General features: G+C 39.3%; 1 protein-coding gene across 3 annotated transcripts in view; it reads right to left on the bottom strand.

The window, feature by feature from the left end:
• Positions 1-12,335, bottom strand: part of Sec23b (SEC23 homolog B, COPII coat complex component) — a 43,136-nt gene that overhangs the window by 23,237 nt on the left and 7,564 nt on the right. For all 3 annotated transcript variants that reach the window (XM_047539761.1, XM_047539762.1, XM_047539763.1), the window contains 7 exons: positions 10,851-11,087; positions 10,663-10,748; positions 9,498-9,642; positions 8,661-8,819; positions 7,842-7,957; positions 4,312-4,435; positions 2,484-2,564 (listed from right to left, as the gene is read on the bottom strand). In XM_047539761.1, the coding sequence (XP_047395717.1) occupies positions 2,484-2,564; positions 4,312-4,435; positions 7,842-7,957; positions 8,661-8,819; positions 9,498-9,642; positions 10,663-10,748; positions 10,851-11,087 (948 nt within the window). The remainder of the gene's footprint in view (positions 1-2,483; positions 2,565-4,311; positions 4,436-7,841; positions 7,958-8,660; positions 8,820-9,497; positions 9,643-10,662; positions 10,749-10,850; positions 11,088-12,335) is intronic.

Genomic DNA, 12,335 nt, shown 5'->3' with positions numbered 1-12,335 from the left:
TATATATAAATTATCAGTGAGAAAACTGGGGAGATTGTAATGGTTTGAAGGTTGCTCTTCACTGATTCGTTGAATGGCTCCCAGTGATAAATATAAGGTTCACTTAAATGTGAACTTGAGTATCATTGTTTTAATAATAACATCTAGATGAAAACAACACAAATATTAAAAAAAACACCAAGAAACCTCAACTGGGATTACAAGACTCTGAAATATATATTCTATCATGGTAGAGGAGCTGGCACCTTATGCTGTAACATGCCTCATCAGTATGCAGAAAACTGTGCTTAGGCATTAGTAGAGTCATCCATGTTACTCAGAATCCACCCACACTGTACACTGTACACTGAATGGAGAGCAAAGATTCTTAAGTGAAATTGCACAGCAGCTCTAAGGTAGAGAGCAGGAAGGGCGCTCTGTTTTGTTAGCACTTCCTAAACAAGACTGTGAGATGGGTGGATTTGTGGATGTTCAGCTTCCCTTTTAGAGGTATTCTCTAAAAGAAGCAGGGATTTCACATCCACTGGAAGGTGAAGGGCAAAACCCAGCAAAAAGGCCAAAAACTCAAAGGAGTTTACAAGCCTTTCCTTCTTTCCTCACTAGCCCCTTCTCTAGGCACCAGCTCAGCAAGGCCACAACTCTCCAGTGCCCCAGAATAACATTTTCTCTCTAATACACAAATGCTTTACTTAAGCATTTAAATGACTTTATTGGAGGAAGTACAAATACAGAATCGGAAAATCATCATTTTATAATTTCTAGTGAAATAATTTGATTCAAGTGAGGATCATCAATGGATGCTAAAACCATTAAGCTCTTTGCAACCCAAATTTAATCACAACTTTAAAAACTTTCACTTCTCAAGAAAGGGAGAAAAGAAACAACGTAGATACACCTTCAAGGAAACAATCAGAAATATCAAGAATGTGAGATATTCTACTAGAGAAGACACCTGGCACTGTCTCTTCAATAAATCAATGTCATGTTAAAAAAAAAAAAAGGCAAGCAATATATATACAAATGAAAAAAAAAGATGAAGACTGTTTTAGATTTTTTAAAACACTAAAGATGCCGGACAAAGTGGTACATGCCTGAAATACCAGCTCAGGAGGTTCAGAAAAACAACCACAAGTTTAAGGCCAGCCTCAGCAATTTAGCAAGACCCTGTGTCAAAATAAAAACTTTAAAAAGGGGGCAGAGGTTTAGCACATTGGTAGAGTGTCCCTGGGTTCAATTCCTAGTATCATCTAAAAAAAAAAAAAAAAAGGTTGATAAAGCTACTGTGTCAAAGAAATGTTAATCAAAAAGATAAGGCAAGAGTCTGGGGATACAGCTCACTTGGTAGAGTGCTTGCCTTAGCATGCACGAGGCCCTGGGTTCAATCCCCAGCATCATCAAAAAAAAAAAAAAAAAAAAAAAAGTGGATAAGGCAAGTGTGGCAAGAAAAGAAGACACAACAATTATGGCAAACTGTTAACAATTACCAATATTGAATAGGAATTTATCTTATTCTTCCTTAAAACTTCTCTGTTTGCTTGAAAATTGTATTTTCCTCTTTGTATCCATATCCCTCAATCAAAACTTTCAGGGCCGAATTCTACTGGCTAATGAAGACAAAGCTGATACTGTGAAACAGAACATCCATGTGTCAGGCCCTGTCCCAACTGCTTCACCTGAACTACCTTATTTACTCCTAACAAGGCTGTGAGGTAGGTATTATTATTGTCCCTATTTGCCAGATAAAGACATTGAATCACAGAGCAAATGAGTACTTTGCCAGGGTCACTCAGCTACTGAGCTGTAGATGTATGCCCTGAACTCAACTGGCTCTACAGTCCACCCTCCCTTTGAGGATGACCACGAGGGAAAGTCCTGACTGTGTTACCCCTACCTGGGACCACCTGCAGAGACTGCATCAGACCAAAAGCTTTGTTTTTTGGCAGTTGAAGTATATATAATAAGAGGATGTAAGCCTTCAGCAAAGCCACTCTCCCAAGTGATGACTGAATTTGGTTCACATACACTCACAAATTGTTACTACAGAACACAATGTCTGTATATGTAACAGTATCATCTGCTTCCCCACCAACTCAGGGCAGACTCTGTTGTAGAAGGCTCATTATTAGCTGAGAGAGAGGCAAAGGTATCAATTCCAAGGGAATGGAGCATGTAGAATCCCTGAAGGATTCTGCTGAATGCTTGCCTTGTACTGTAGGGGTTGTGGAGTCAGCAGTCACTCATGCATGGGTTGTGGAGTCAGGGGGACTTAGGATCTATCTCCTTCAGGTCGGCTCTGATTCTTAGTAAGACACTAAAATCTCTGATCTGTCAATTTCTTTCTCTCTGACACCATCTCTCAGAGTGACTGTCAGAAGAGTTATTCCTTACCCCCCATCAAAGGTGACACAATACAAGATCATTATGCTCAGACTCCTCTAATGAATTAACTCCAGGGAAGGTGAGGGAGATGGAAGTTTCCTTACATTTTCTGATACACAGGGTCCTTTCACGTTCAGAGATACACACGGACCAATGGCACCAGCAATCTTCAGTTCCCGAGATGTCTAAAATAAATTCACAATACAGTAAACTTTAAAATCACTAAGATCTACCCTGCTCTCACAACTGGCAAATATGGTAATGCCATTCCACCAAAAGAAAATCCCACAGGCATCAAAACATCCAACTGCTCCCCTACAAACTTTTCTAGGGCCACATTAAAACTTTAATAAATCTACCTCTAGATGCTGCATGAAGATGATCTAGCATTTTCAACTCTCAGTTTACTTTTCAAACTTTAAAATTATACACATTGAAGATAACAATTCTACCAACATACTATGTTCTTTTCCAAACCCATAGTCACAACTATTTACATATTTTTGTGTTTTTATTTTCTAATTTTTTAAATTTGTCCTTTTTAGATATACGTGACAACAGAGTGTATTTTGACATGTTATACATACATGGAGTATAACTTATTCTAATTAGGATTTTTCTTTTGATTGTACCTTATGTGGAGTTTCACTGGTCATGTATTCATATATGAATATAGGAAAGTTATGTCTGATATTTACATAGTTCTAATTAGTGACCATACTGTTCTGTGTTGCTTTAAAAATACTTAATTCTTGAAGCCCAGACCAGGCCAACTTGCTTAGATTTTTAAATCTGAACTCATTTCAAAAAAGTCCATTTCTGCTGGTATGGTGGCGTACACCAGTAATCACAGGAGACTGAGACAGGATGATCACAAGTTCAAGACCAGCCTCAGAAACTTAGTGAAACCCTGTCTCAAAAATAAAATATAAAAAGGGCGGGAATATGGCTCAGTGGTAAAGCACCACTGGGTTCAATCCCTGATACCAAAAAACAAACAAACAAATAAAATCATCCATTTCTCTTTCCTTTAACAACAAAAAAATCTCAGACATACGAGAATGTTGTTTAAAGGCTAACCTAGATAATTTAATGATCACCTTCAACTCTCCAATCACAGTTTCTAGTGCCCTTTTTTAATGTTTTCTCAATGACTCAGAGTCAACTGTCTTAGGCTATGAGTCCCTACATGGAAAAATAAACCAAAACTTACAAAGCTGTCTATTTTAGAGCACTCTGATTATTCTTTGGGGAGGTACTAATATAAACTGCTTATGTAATACAGTGACCCAACTGAAGGTTGGGTAGACAGTGACCACATTGTGGCTGCTGTCTTGAGGCCAAAATGCTGCTTCACTCACTTTATCACCCCTCCTCTTAACTCCAACTGTCCTAAAGCAGGGTGGAGCAGGGCCTGCAGAGAAACCAGAAACTCATTTGTTTAAAACATTAACAAATACACAGGTCATCCTTGGGATAAGATGAATGATATACTTTATGATAGCAAATTTTGTAGAGGTTCTTTTAATTGGTCTTTACATGCCTGTCTGTGTCCAGTTGAAGTTGCCAGAAGTCTGACTACTGAACAAGCAGCAACATTCTAGATGGGTGCAGAGCATGTACCTATAATTCCAACTACTTGGGAGATTGAGGTAGTAGGATCACAAGTTCAAGGCCAGTATGGACAACTTAGTGAGATCCTACCTCGAAATAAAAATAAGAAGGGATTAAAAAAAAAAAAACACTCTAATACCATTAACTTTTTTTGTTTTAAATATTTTTTTTTTAGTCGTGGATGGACACAATACCTTTATTGTTTTATTTTGATGTGGTGCTGAGGATCAAACCCAGTGCCTCACACATGCTAGGTGAGCACTATACCACTGAGTCACAACCCCAGGCCTCCATTAAAGATTTAAAAGGCTATCATACCTTTACTTCTAAAGTAGCACCAAATGCCATTCGGAAATCTCCATTAAAATCTTTACTAAAAATTCTTTGGAATGTCTGCTTGAAGAGAGAAGTGTTGAAAGAATCTCCCATCACCATGTGGCCTCTAGGAAAAAAGAAACAAGAAAGTAAATATTAGGATCACTGAAAGTCATTCAGATGCTCCCTCAGTGTTTAGAAACAATAAAGAAAACCATGTCCATAAAGGTGCTTAAATAAAAAACAGCAAGTTCAGTTTGTATTTAGGAAAAAAAAATTCTAAAACATTAAACTAAAAATCCTTAAGAATAGTTCTATATCTTGATTACCATAGCTGTTACACAAGTCTATAGCGATGATAAAATCTCTTAGAACTATATACACTCACATACAAAAGGGAAAAAAAGTACGTGTAAATAAGGTCTGCATTAGAGTTAACTGTACTGTGCCAAAGTCTGTTTCCTGGTATTGGCAATGTACTATGTTTATATAAGAAGCTGCCACTGCACAAAGCTAGATGAAGACTATGGAGAGACCTCTCTGTATTCCCAACACACTTATAATTTCTGTAAATCCCTAATTATTTCAAACAAAAAGTTAAAAAAAGAGTACCCTTTGATCAATAATCCTATCAGCTTAAACAGATTACTGTGATATTATAATAGATACATACATAAGTATACCTATCTAGTATAGACACATAGAGATACCTATATATCTACTGACATAGATATCTTGGGTTTTGTCCAAAATTCCCAGGCTAACTTCCTCCTCAGTGCAAGTCATATAAACTAGAATTTCTCTTGCCCAAGGCAGATCACAGAAACTCTAATCACCTACTTTTCTGCCTTACAACTGGTGATAAACAAATTCTCGACCTATCTTTTCTGATAGATCAGAGTCCTATCTCTTACGCAAGAGAATAAAATGTACACAGAAAGGCCTAGAAGAATATGGACAGGCCATCCTAGGTTTCCCCACTCAGACTACTAGCACTAAATGATATTCTTTTTGCCCAATTACATTTCTACATGGTTAGCAATACTTCAATCAATCTTATGCAACAATTACCATAACAACCCAAAAGGACAGGGTTCAGATAGTTTCCAGGTAGCCAAAAACATGGAGGGTCTTGGAGGGTGTGCACCAGAGGGGATGGAAGCCCCATGCCCCTTCCCTCACACCTCTCCTTATGCACCTCTTCACCTGAATCCTTTGTAATATCCTTTACAATAACCTGGTAAATGTGTTTCCATGGGTTCTATGTGAGCTAATGGAGCAAATTAATAGAACCTGAGGAAGAGTCTGTGGGAAGCCCAATTTATAACCAGTCACTCAGAAGCATGGATAAAACAACTTGGGGCTTCTGACTGGCATCTAAAATGGGTAGGAGCCAATCTTGTGGGATCTGACACTGTGTCCAAGGAGACACAGTGGAGTCAAGACTGAAGTGAATTAGAGATCCCCAGCTGGTGTCCACTGCAGAACCAATTGCTTGCTTGTTGATGGGAACAAACCCATACACACTGTAGGATCACTGAAGTACTCTGTGTCATGTGCGTGCAGTAGGAGAGATTGAGTTTGACTTGGGTTCTCTCTATAACCAGTTACATACTAGAAAACATGTCCAACTCTTCTCATACTTTTTTGGTATGGGAGAATAAGCAGGCCTGGGGGAAAACCTTTTCAGATTAACTTTCTGCTGTAACACACTGAATCCTTGACTTCACGGTCACAGGAATAATTTGTTCTAATTAACAAATATTTATCCCTTACCTAAATTAGAGAAAATATTGTTCAAATTTTTAGCAAGAAGCATAGCCTGCTTCAAGTTATACAACCAGATGTGATTTATAAAACAGGAACTCAAAATTGAAAAGAAAACAGAAAGGTCCCCTGGTCCAGCCTTCTCAGTGTCTGAGCCCTCCAGTGAGACGGTCAACAATTTGGCCCCTAATATACACCCTCCTTTCTTCCTTTATCATGTATTCCACAGTTGCTTGGAATAAAGATGACATTTCCTGCCTTGCATAAAGCCACATGACTCAGTTTTACTTGCTGGAGGATCCTTTAGATCCAATGGGGCATGTTCTTGCCAGAGAGGCACGCCCTTCTTTGGCCTTTTCTCCCTGCTACTGTAATGCAGCTAGAATTCCAACAACCACCCCAAGCCACAGACCACATGCACACTGAGGGTGGCAGGCAGCTTGGTGGGAGCCTCAGCCCTGATGATGGTGAAACCAGTACACCAGGCAGAAATGAACTTGTTTGGGATCTTCTGTCATAGTCACACAAACCTAACCTAACTCACACCCACCCGCCCTGTGACAACATCTCTGCCAAGTTAGGCTTGAATGCTTCTCACTCCCTCCAGAAGTTGTCCACTCCATGTCTGGACAGTTCTCACTGTTATGAAAGATCCCTTTTTTTCCCCTTTACAATACTGGAGATTGAATCCAAGGCCTTGCACTGAGCTACATCCCTACCCCTTTCTACTTTTTATTTTGAGACAGGGTTTTGCTAAGTTGCTCAGATTGGCCTCAAATTTGAGATCCTCTTGCCTTAGTCTCCCAAGTAGCAGGGATCACACAACAGGAACCACCATACCTGGTAAGACCTTTCTTTATACTGGGTGAAATTCTATATTCTCACAGCTTCACCCACTGCTCCTGGTTCTTCTACACTTTGGTCATATATGAACAAAACTGATCTCTTCTCCACAGAACAACCCTTCAACATTGAACACAGCTCTCATGCCCATCTGTCTTCAGCTTAATCTCTTCTAGTTCCTTCAACCAGAATGCTGTGACAGCTTCAAGCATTCTCCAACACTATATAAGATGTTTTAAACTGAAAAGCTCACACAAGTTAAAGCCCAGCCTAAGAAATTTAGTGAGCTCCTAAGAAAGACCTCATCTCAAAATAAATAAATAAATAACTAGGGCGGGGGACATGGTTCAGTGGTTAATTCATTCATTCATTCATACTGGGGGTTGAACCCAGAATGCATAAACAAGCAAACAAACAAATGTGCAAAATGGAAAACCACATAATCTATATAAGGTGTGACTAGCACCAAGGAAACCAAGACTTTGATTTTCCTCAAGATAATCTATTCCTATAACCCCAAACTGTTAGCTCACCTTGAGCACTCAACTAAAACCCTATATTTTTTTATGTCACCATTAAGACATTTTTCCAACATGTGATTTAACCTAAAGGTCAAGTCTTGTGGGAATCAGATAACTCAATGAGACACTGATGGAAATAATGACACCTCTCCACAAAAACCACACACACACACACCCCTGGCATCAAACCACAGGATATTTACAAATATACTACAGCTTCCCTGAGTGCTCTACATCAAGGATTCCTGAAGGGCACTAATTCTATCATGAGATGGGAGTGCAGCTCAGTGATAAAGTATTTCCCTAGATGTGAAAGGCCCTGAGTCCAATCCCCAGCACTGAAGGGAAAAAACAAGACAAAACAAGGCATTCTCTTTTTCCAGGTGTACACTGTCAACATACCCAGTAAGATTCGTACAACATTTCATCTCCAAAAGTCCAGTTTGGTCAAGGGCACAAGCATAAATATCAATGCAATGACCATTTGCAGCAGTTCGATTAGCAAGCATCTCATAGTGCTGTGAAGAGAGGAGAAAACTGTCTTTAGGAAATATTATCATTGATCCCAAGATATGCCTTAACACACCAAGTGATCTATCAAATATAGGAATATAGAGATCATTACCTTCAAAACACAAAAATAAAATAGTTTCTAGTCTCAACACCCTTCATAAACTTCATAGCTATCCATTCAAACCGCAGAGAATGAGGCAATAGTTTAACAGTAGCCAACACCTGGAAGATCATCTCAGCAAATGAATCTTGCCGCTTGCCGTCGACCAGTGGGACAAACGACATGTACACTTCAGAAGTTCATGAAGCAGCTTCTGCTTTATTCAGATAACACCCTCAATATATAAGCAGTCTCATGCATAAGCAACTGTAATCAGATATGTCCATCCAATCTTATTAAAGGTCAAGCGATCATGAGCTCAAGCATACATGTAAGATATATCTGTCCACACGATAGGCGGCTGAACTAATTATCATACAGTCAATGGTAAACGCTTCCTGTTTTTCTCAAGGCGCATTCAGCACACCCTTTGGCTCTCTGCCAGTCACCATCTTGGATGCATGTGACGTAACCCTGGGCCCTGGGTCTCGCCCGCCACAAATCTCTTTTACCGTGACTGTGTGGCCTCAGTGAAGTAGCTGTAACTCCAGAGTAGTCCAAACCTGACACCAGGTTAACACAATTATCTCATATCCAAGAGAACGCACCTTGGTTGCCTTTTTCATGAACCGTGCATTATCTTTCTCAATATCATGCCAGGAACGAATAGGAATCTTTAATTCATCTCCAACCACCATGCCAGGCCCTTGTGTGGGGGGACCTCCAGTAAATAGCATGATCCGAGCTCCTGTATTTGGGAAAGTACCCTAAAAACAGTATATAACAGCATATTAGTAGGATATAGCCCCATCTCCAAGTGTCCTTTTAATTTCCATATAGAAATATTCCAAAAATAAATTTAGAATTTTTTTTTTTGCATTGGGGATTGAACCTAGGGTCTCATGCATGCTAAACACACGCTCAGTCTCATCAGCTGTTAATACTGATGGTACGCCAGAATGATACAATACAGAATGACAATGCAGAAAAGCAGCACTGACTTTCTCTCACCCTGATGGCTTTACATACTTTTGCTACTTTATTGTGAGCACTACCCATTGCTCTAATTCCTTTACTTTTTCATGAAAACCTTGAGGAGTTCCTTCAATGTAGATAATAACAATGACTTTAGGTCACAGTAAATTTTCAAACACAGCCAACAAACATGATTTTTTTTTTGTGGGGGTTATCAGGGATTGAACTCAAGGGCACTTGATCACTGAGTCACATCCCCAGTCCTATTTTGTACTTTATTTAGAGACAGGGTCTCACCGAGTTGCTTAGCACCTTGCTTCTGTTGAGGCTGGCTTTGAACTTGCCATATTCCTGCCTCAGCCTCCTGAGCTGCTGGGATTACAGGTGTGTGCCACCTCACCTAGCTAACAAATATGATTTTTTAAGAGTAAATCTGTATGATGTGAGAGATTCCATAAATTCTCAATTACCTCCAACAAACCAACAGCAATGGACAAAGCAACACCAGTAGATCGCAAAGGTCTCTTCCCCTGAGTTACTGGCCATGGGTCTCTCTGAAGCTCCCCAAGAAGATCAGTGAGGTTCATATCAATCTTTTGAATGGGCTGCAGAAATCTGTAAGATTTTGAAAGGACACATCAATTATGGTTTAATAAGGTAGCCTTGTCTTCCAACCTTGTGACATGTGATTATTCAGAATAACTATTCAGAGTAGAAAAAACTCACCATTTTTTTTCTTCAAAATTGTCTTTAACTACAAACACAAAACAATTCAAGGCAATTTTACTGAGGAATATAATTTAAAACCTAATATTCAGCAATTTATATATATAGCATGCGGAAAAAAAAATCAATTTGAAAAGGAACAAATCAGTTCAATTAAATTTTAAGCAGCAAAGAAATCCTAAGGACATGTCTAATGGAAATCTGGTCCATATATGGTTCACTTATGTGAACAATCTGCATCATTCCAAAGGTTTAGTTTGTGTGTCCCTTGGGCCTTAGAGTAATAGAGAACACTCTTGTTTTCTAAGAGGAGGAAGCTGTCCCCATTATGGTAGGCAATGCATTTTATCAAGTTTACTAGCAGTTAACACAGCCTGGGTCAGCACTGAGCCCTCAATTAGCTGAATGAAGTATCTGTTCATAGGCTTTTTTTGAGGGTACTCAAAAGAGGTCTTTTTCATTTTTCCAGTTTTACTTAAGGATCAAAAAGGACAACAATGTGTCCAAGAAAGAGGGGAATGAATGAGTACAGTGGTCTTGAAACATTTTTCTCCTTTTGGGTACCAGGAATTGAACTCAGGGGCACTCGACCACTGAGTCACACTCCCAGCCCTATTTTGTATTTACTTAGAGACAGGGTCTCACTCAGTTGCTTAGCACCTCGCTTTTGATGAGGCTGACTTTTAAACTCATGATCCTCCTCAGTCTCCTCAGTCATATTACAGGCATGTGCCACTGTAACTGGCTTCAAAACCTTTTTGATAAAACACTAAAAATGGAATGGGCTTATTCATTAACTCTTTTCTCTAATTATAAGAAAACAAAAGTTCTCATATTGCTCTTCCTTCACTCCCATGTGTTGACATGCATGGCCACTACAGCACATGATTTTGTGTATCAGTGTCTCACCGGCTTGAAACAAAAGGGTGCTCCTGAGGTTGAGGTGGTCTTGCTTGCTGCATGGGCATGGCAGGCTTGGACAAGCCCAGCATATCCTAAAAAAAACAAGACTCATTTCCCATCACATTACAAGTAAATAACTGCTTAATTTTTAAGAAACATCTTTGCAGCTTTTTCCATACAAACACGGCACAGACCTGTATTTGCTTTGCAGTTAAATCCTTGGTCCCTCGGAAGACATAACTTTTGGAAATTCCTTCACAGCTCAGTTCATGAACCTGCACCATTCTTCCAAAAGTGATCAGACCCACCAGAGCATCTGGAGGAAGAAGACTCAGGGACATCTGCAGGGATTCTTTGAGAGCTTGAAGGTCATCTTCCTCCAGGCATGTGTCAACCACATAGAGAAATATCAGAGGAGACTGAGGACCTCGCTTTAGGGAAAGGAAAAAGCATAATGATTGGTATATAAATACAAACAAATTAGGTATGAAAATGTCAAGTCTTCAACTTCATTTAATCTCAGGAGGACACCTACACAAACCTCTACTTACCCCGACTCATATTCTATTAAAACAAACTAAATATAAAAACTATTTGTGGCCAGGTGCAGTAGCACATGTCCCTAATTCCAACAACTTAGGAGGTTGAGGTAGGAGGATCTTAAGTTTGAGGATAGTTTCAGCAATTTAGTGAGGCCTAAGTAACAAGACTCTGGCTAGGGATGTAGCTCAGTGATAAAACACCCTTGGATTCAATCCCCAGTACCCAAAAAACAAAAAATCAAAAACAAAAACCTATATGTATATAACAATTTATTCAACATTTCTGAATACCTACTATGTGTCATACATTGTTCTAGGTCCTGGGATATATCAGTAGATAAAAAGAACATAGATTCCTGCAAACTTTCTGGCATGGTGAGGTTAGGGGGACAGTAAATGGCAGGAGTGGAAGCAGAGGGAAAGTTCAAGTATTAAAGACAGAGGTCAGAGCAGCCTCAGTAAGAAAGTAACATTTGAGCAAAAGCCGGGAGGAGGAGAGAGAGCAGACATATAGATAAAGAGAAAAGAAAGTTACAGCTTAAGGAAAAAGCCACACCAAAGGCCCTTGGGCAGGCATGTTCCTGCATGCTTCAGGAGTCTAAAAGGCCCACTGGGCTGAACGATGACACTAGCAGAAATTACGGTCAGAGTGGTAACACACAGGGCTTTTTACTCTGGGTAAAAAGGGGAGCTATTTTTACCACTGGAGGTTTCTAAACACAGAAATATTATGAAGTGTTTTTAAAGTTACTCTGACTGCTGGGTTGAGAATATAATACAAATAGGCAATAATAAAATCAAGGAGAACAGTTAGGAGACTGACCAAATAATTCAAATGCAAAGTGGTAGCTGGATTAGGATAATTAGGAGTGAAAATAGAAAAATGGGTAAATTGTGGAAAAATGTTGAATATTGAGCCAATAAGATGTTCTAATAGGTTAGATATGAAATGTGAAAAAGAAAGGTCAAGGATAAGTTTAAGATTTTTAAGCTGAACAAGTACAAGATGGAGCACCCTTAACAGACTGAGAAGCTGTGAAGTTCAGGTTGCTAATTCAGTCAGTTCCACCTTCTTTGCAGTCTTCTATCAAGTCCTGAAAACAACACCAGTATAAGTGCTCACACACTGTTACCTCA

Source organism: Sciurus carolinensis, chromosome 2, assembly GCF_902686445.1.
Source record: "Sciurus carolinensis chromosome 2, mSciCar1.2, whole genome shotgun sequence".
In the NCBI taxonomy this organism is placed as follows: Eukaryota; Metazoa; Chordata; class Mammalia; order Rodentia; family Sciuridae; genus Sciurus; species Sciurus carolinensis.
This window is presented reverse-complemented; position numbering and strand designations above follow the sequence as displayed.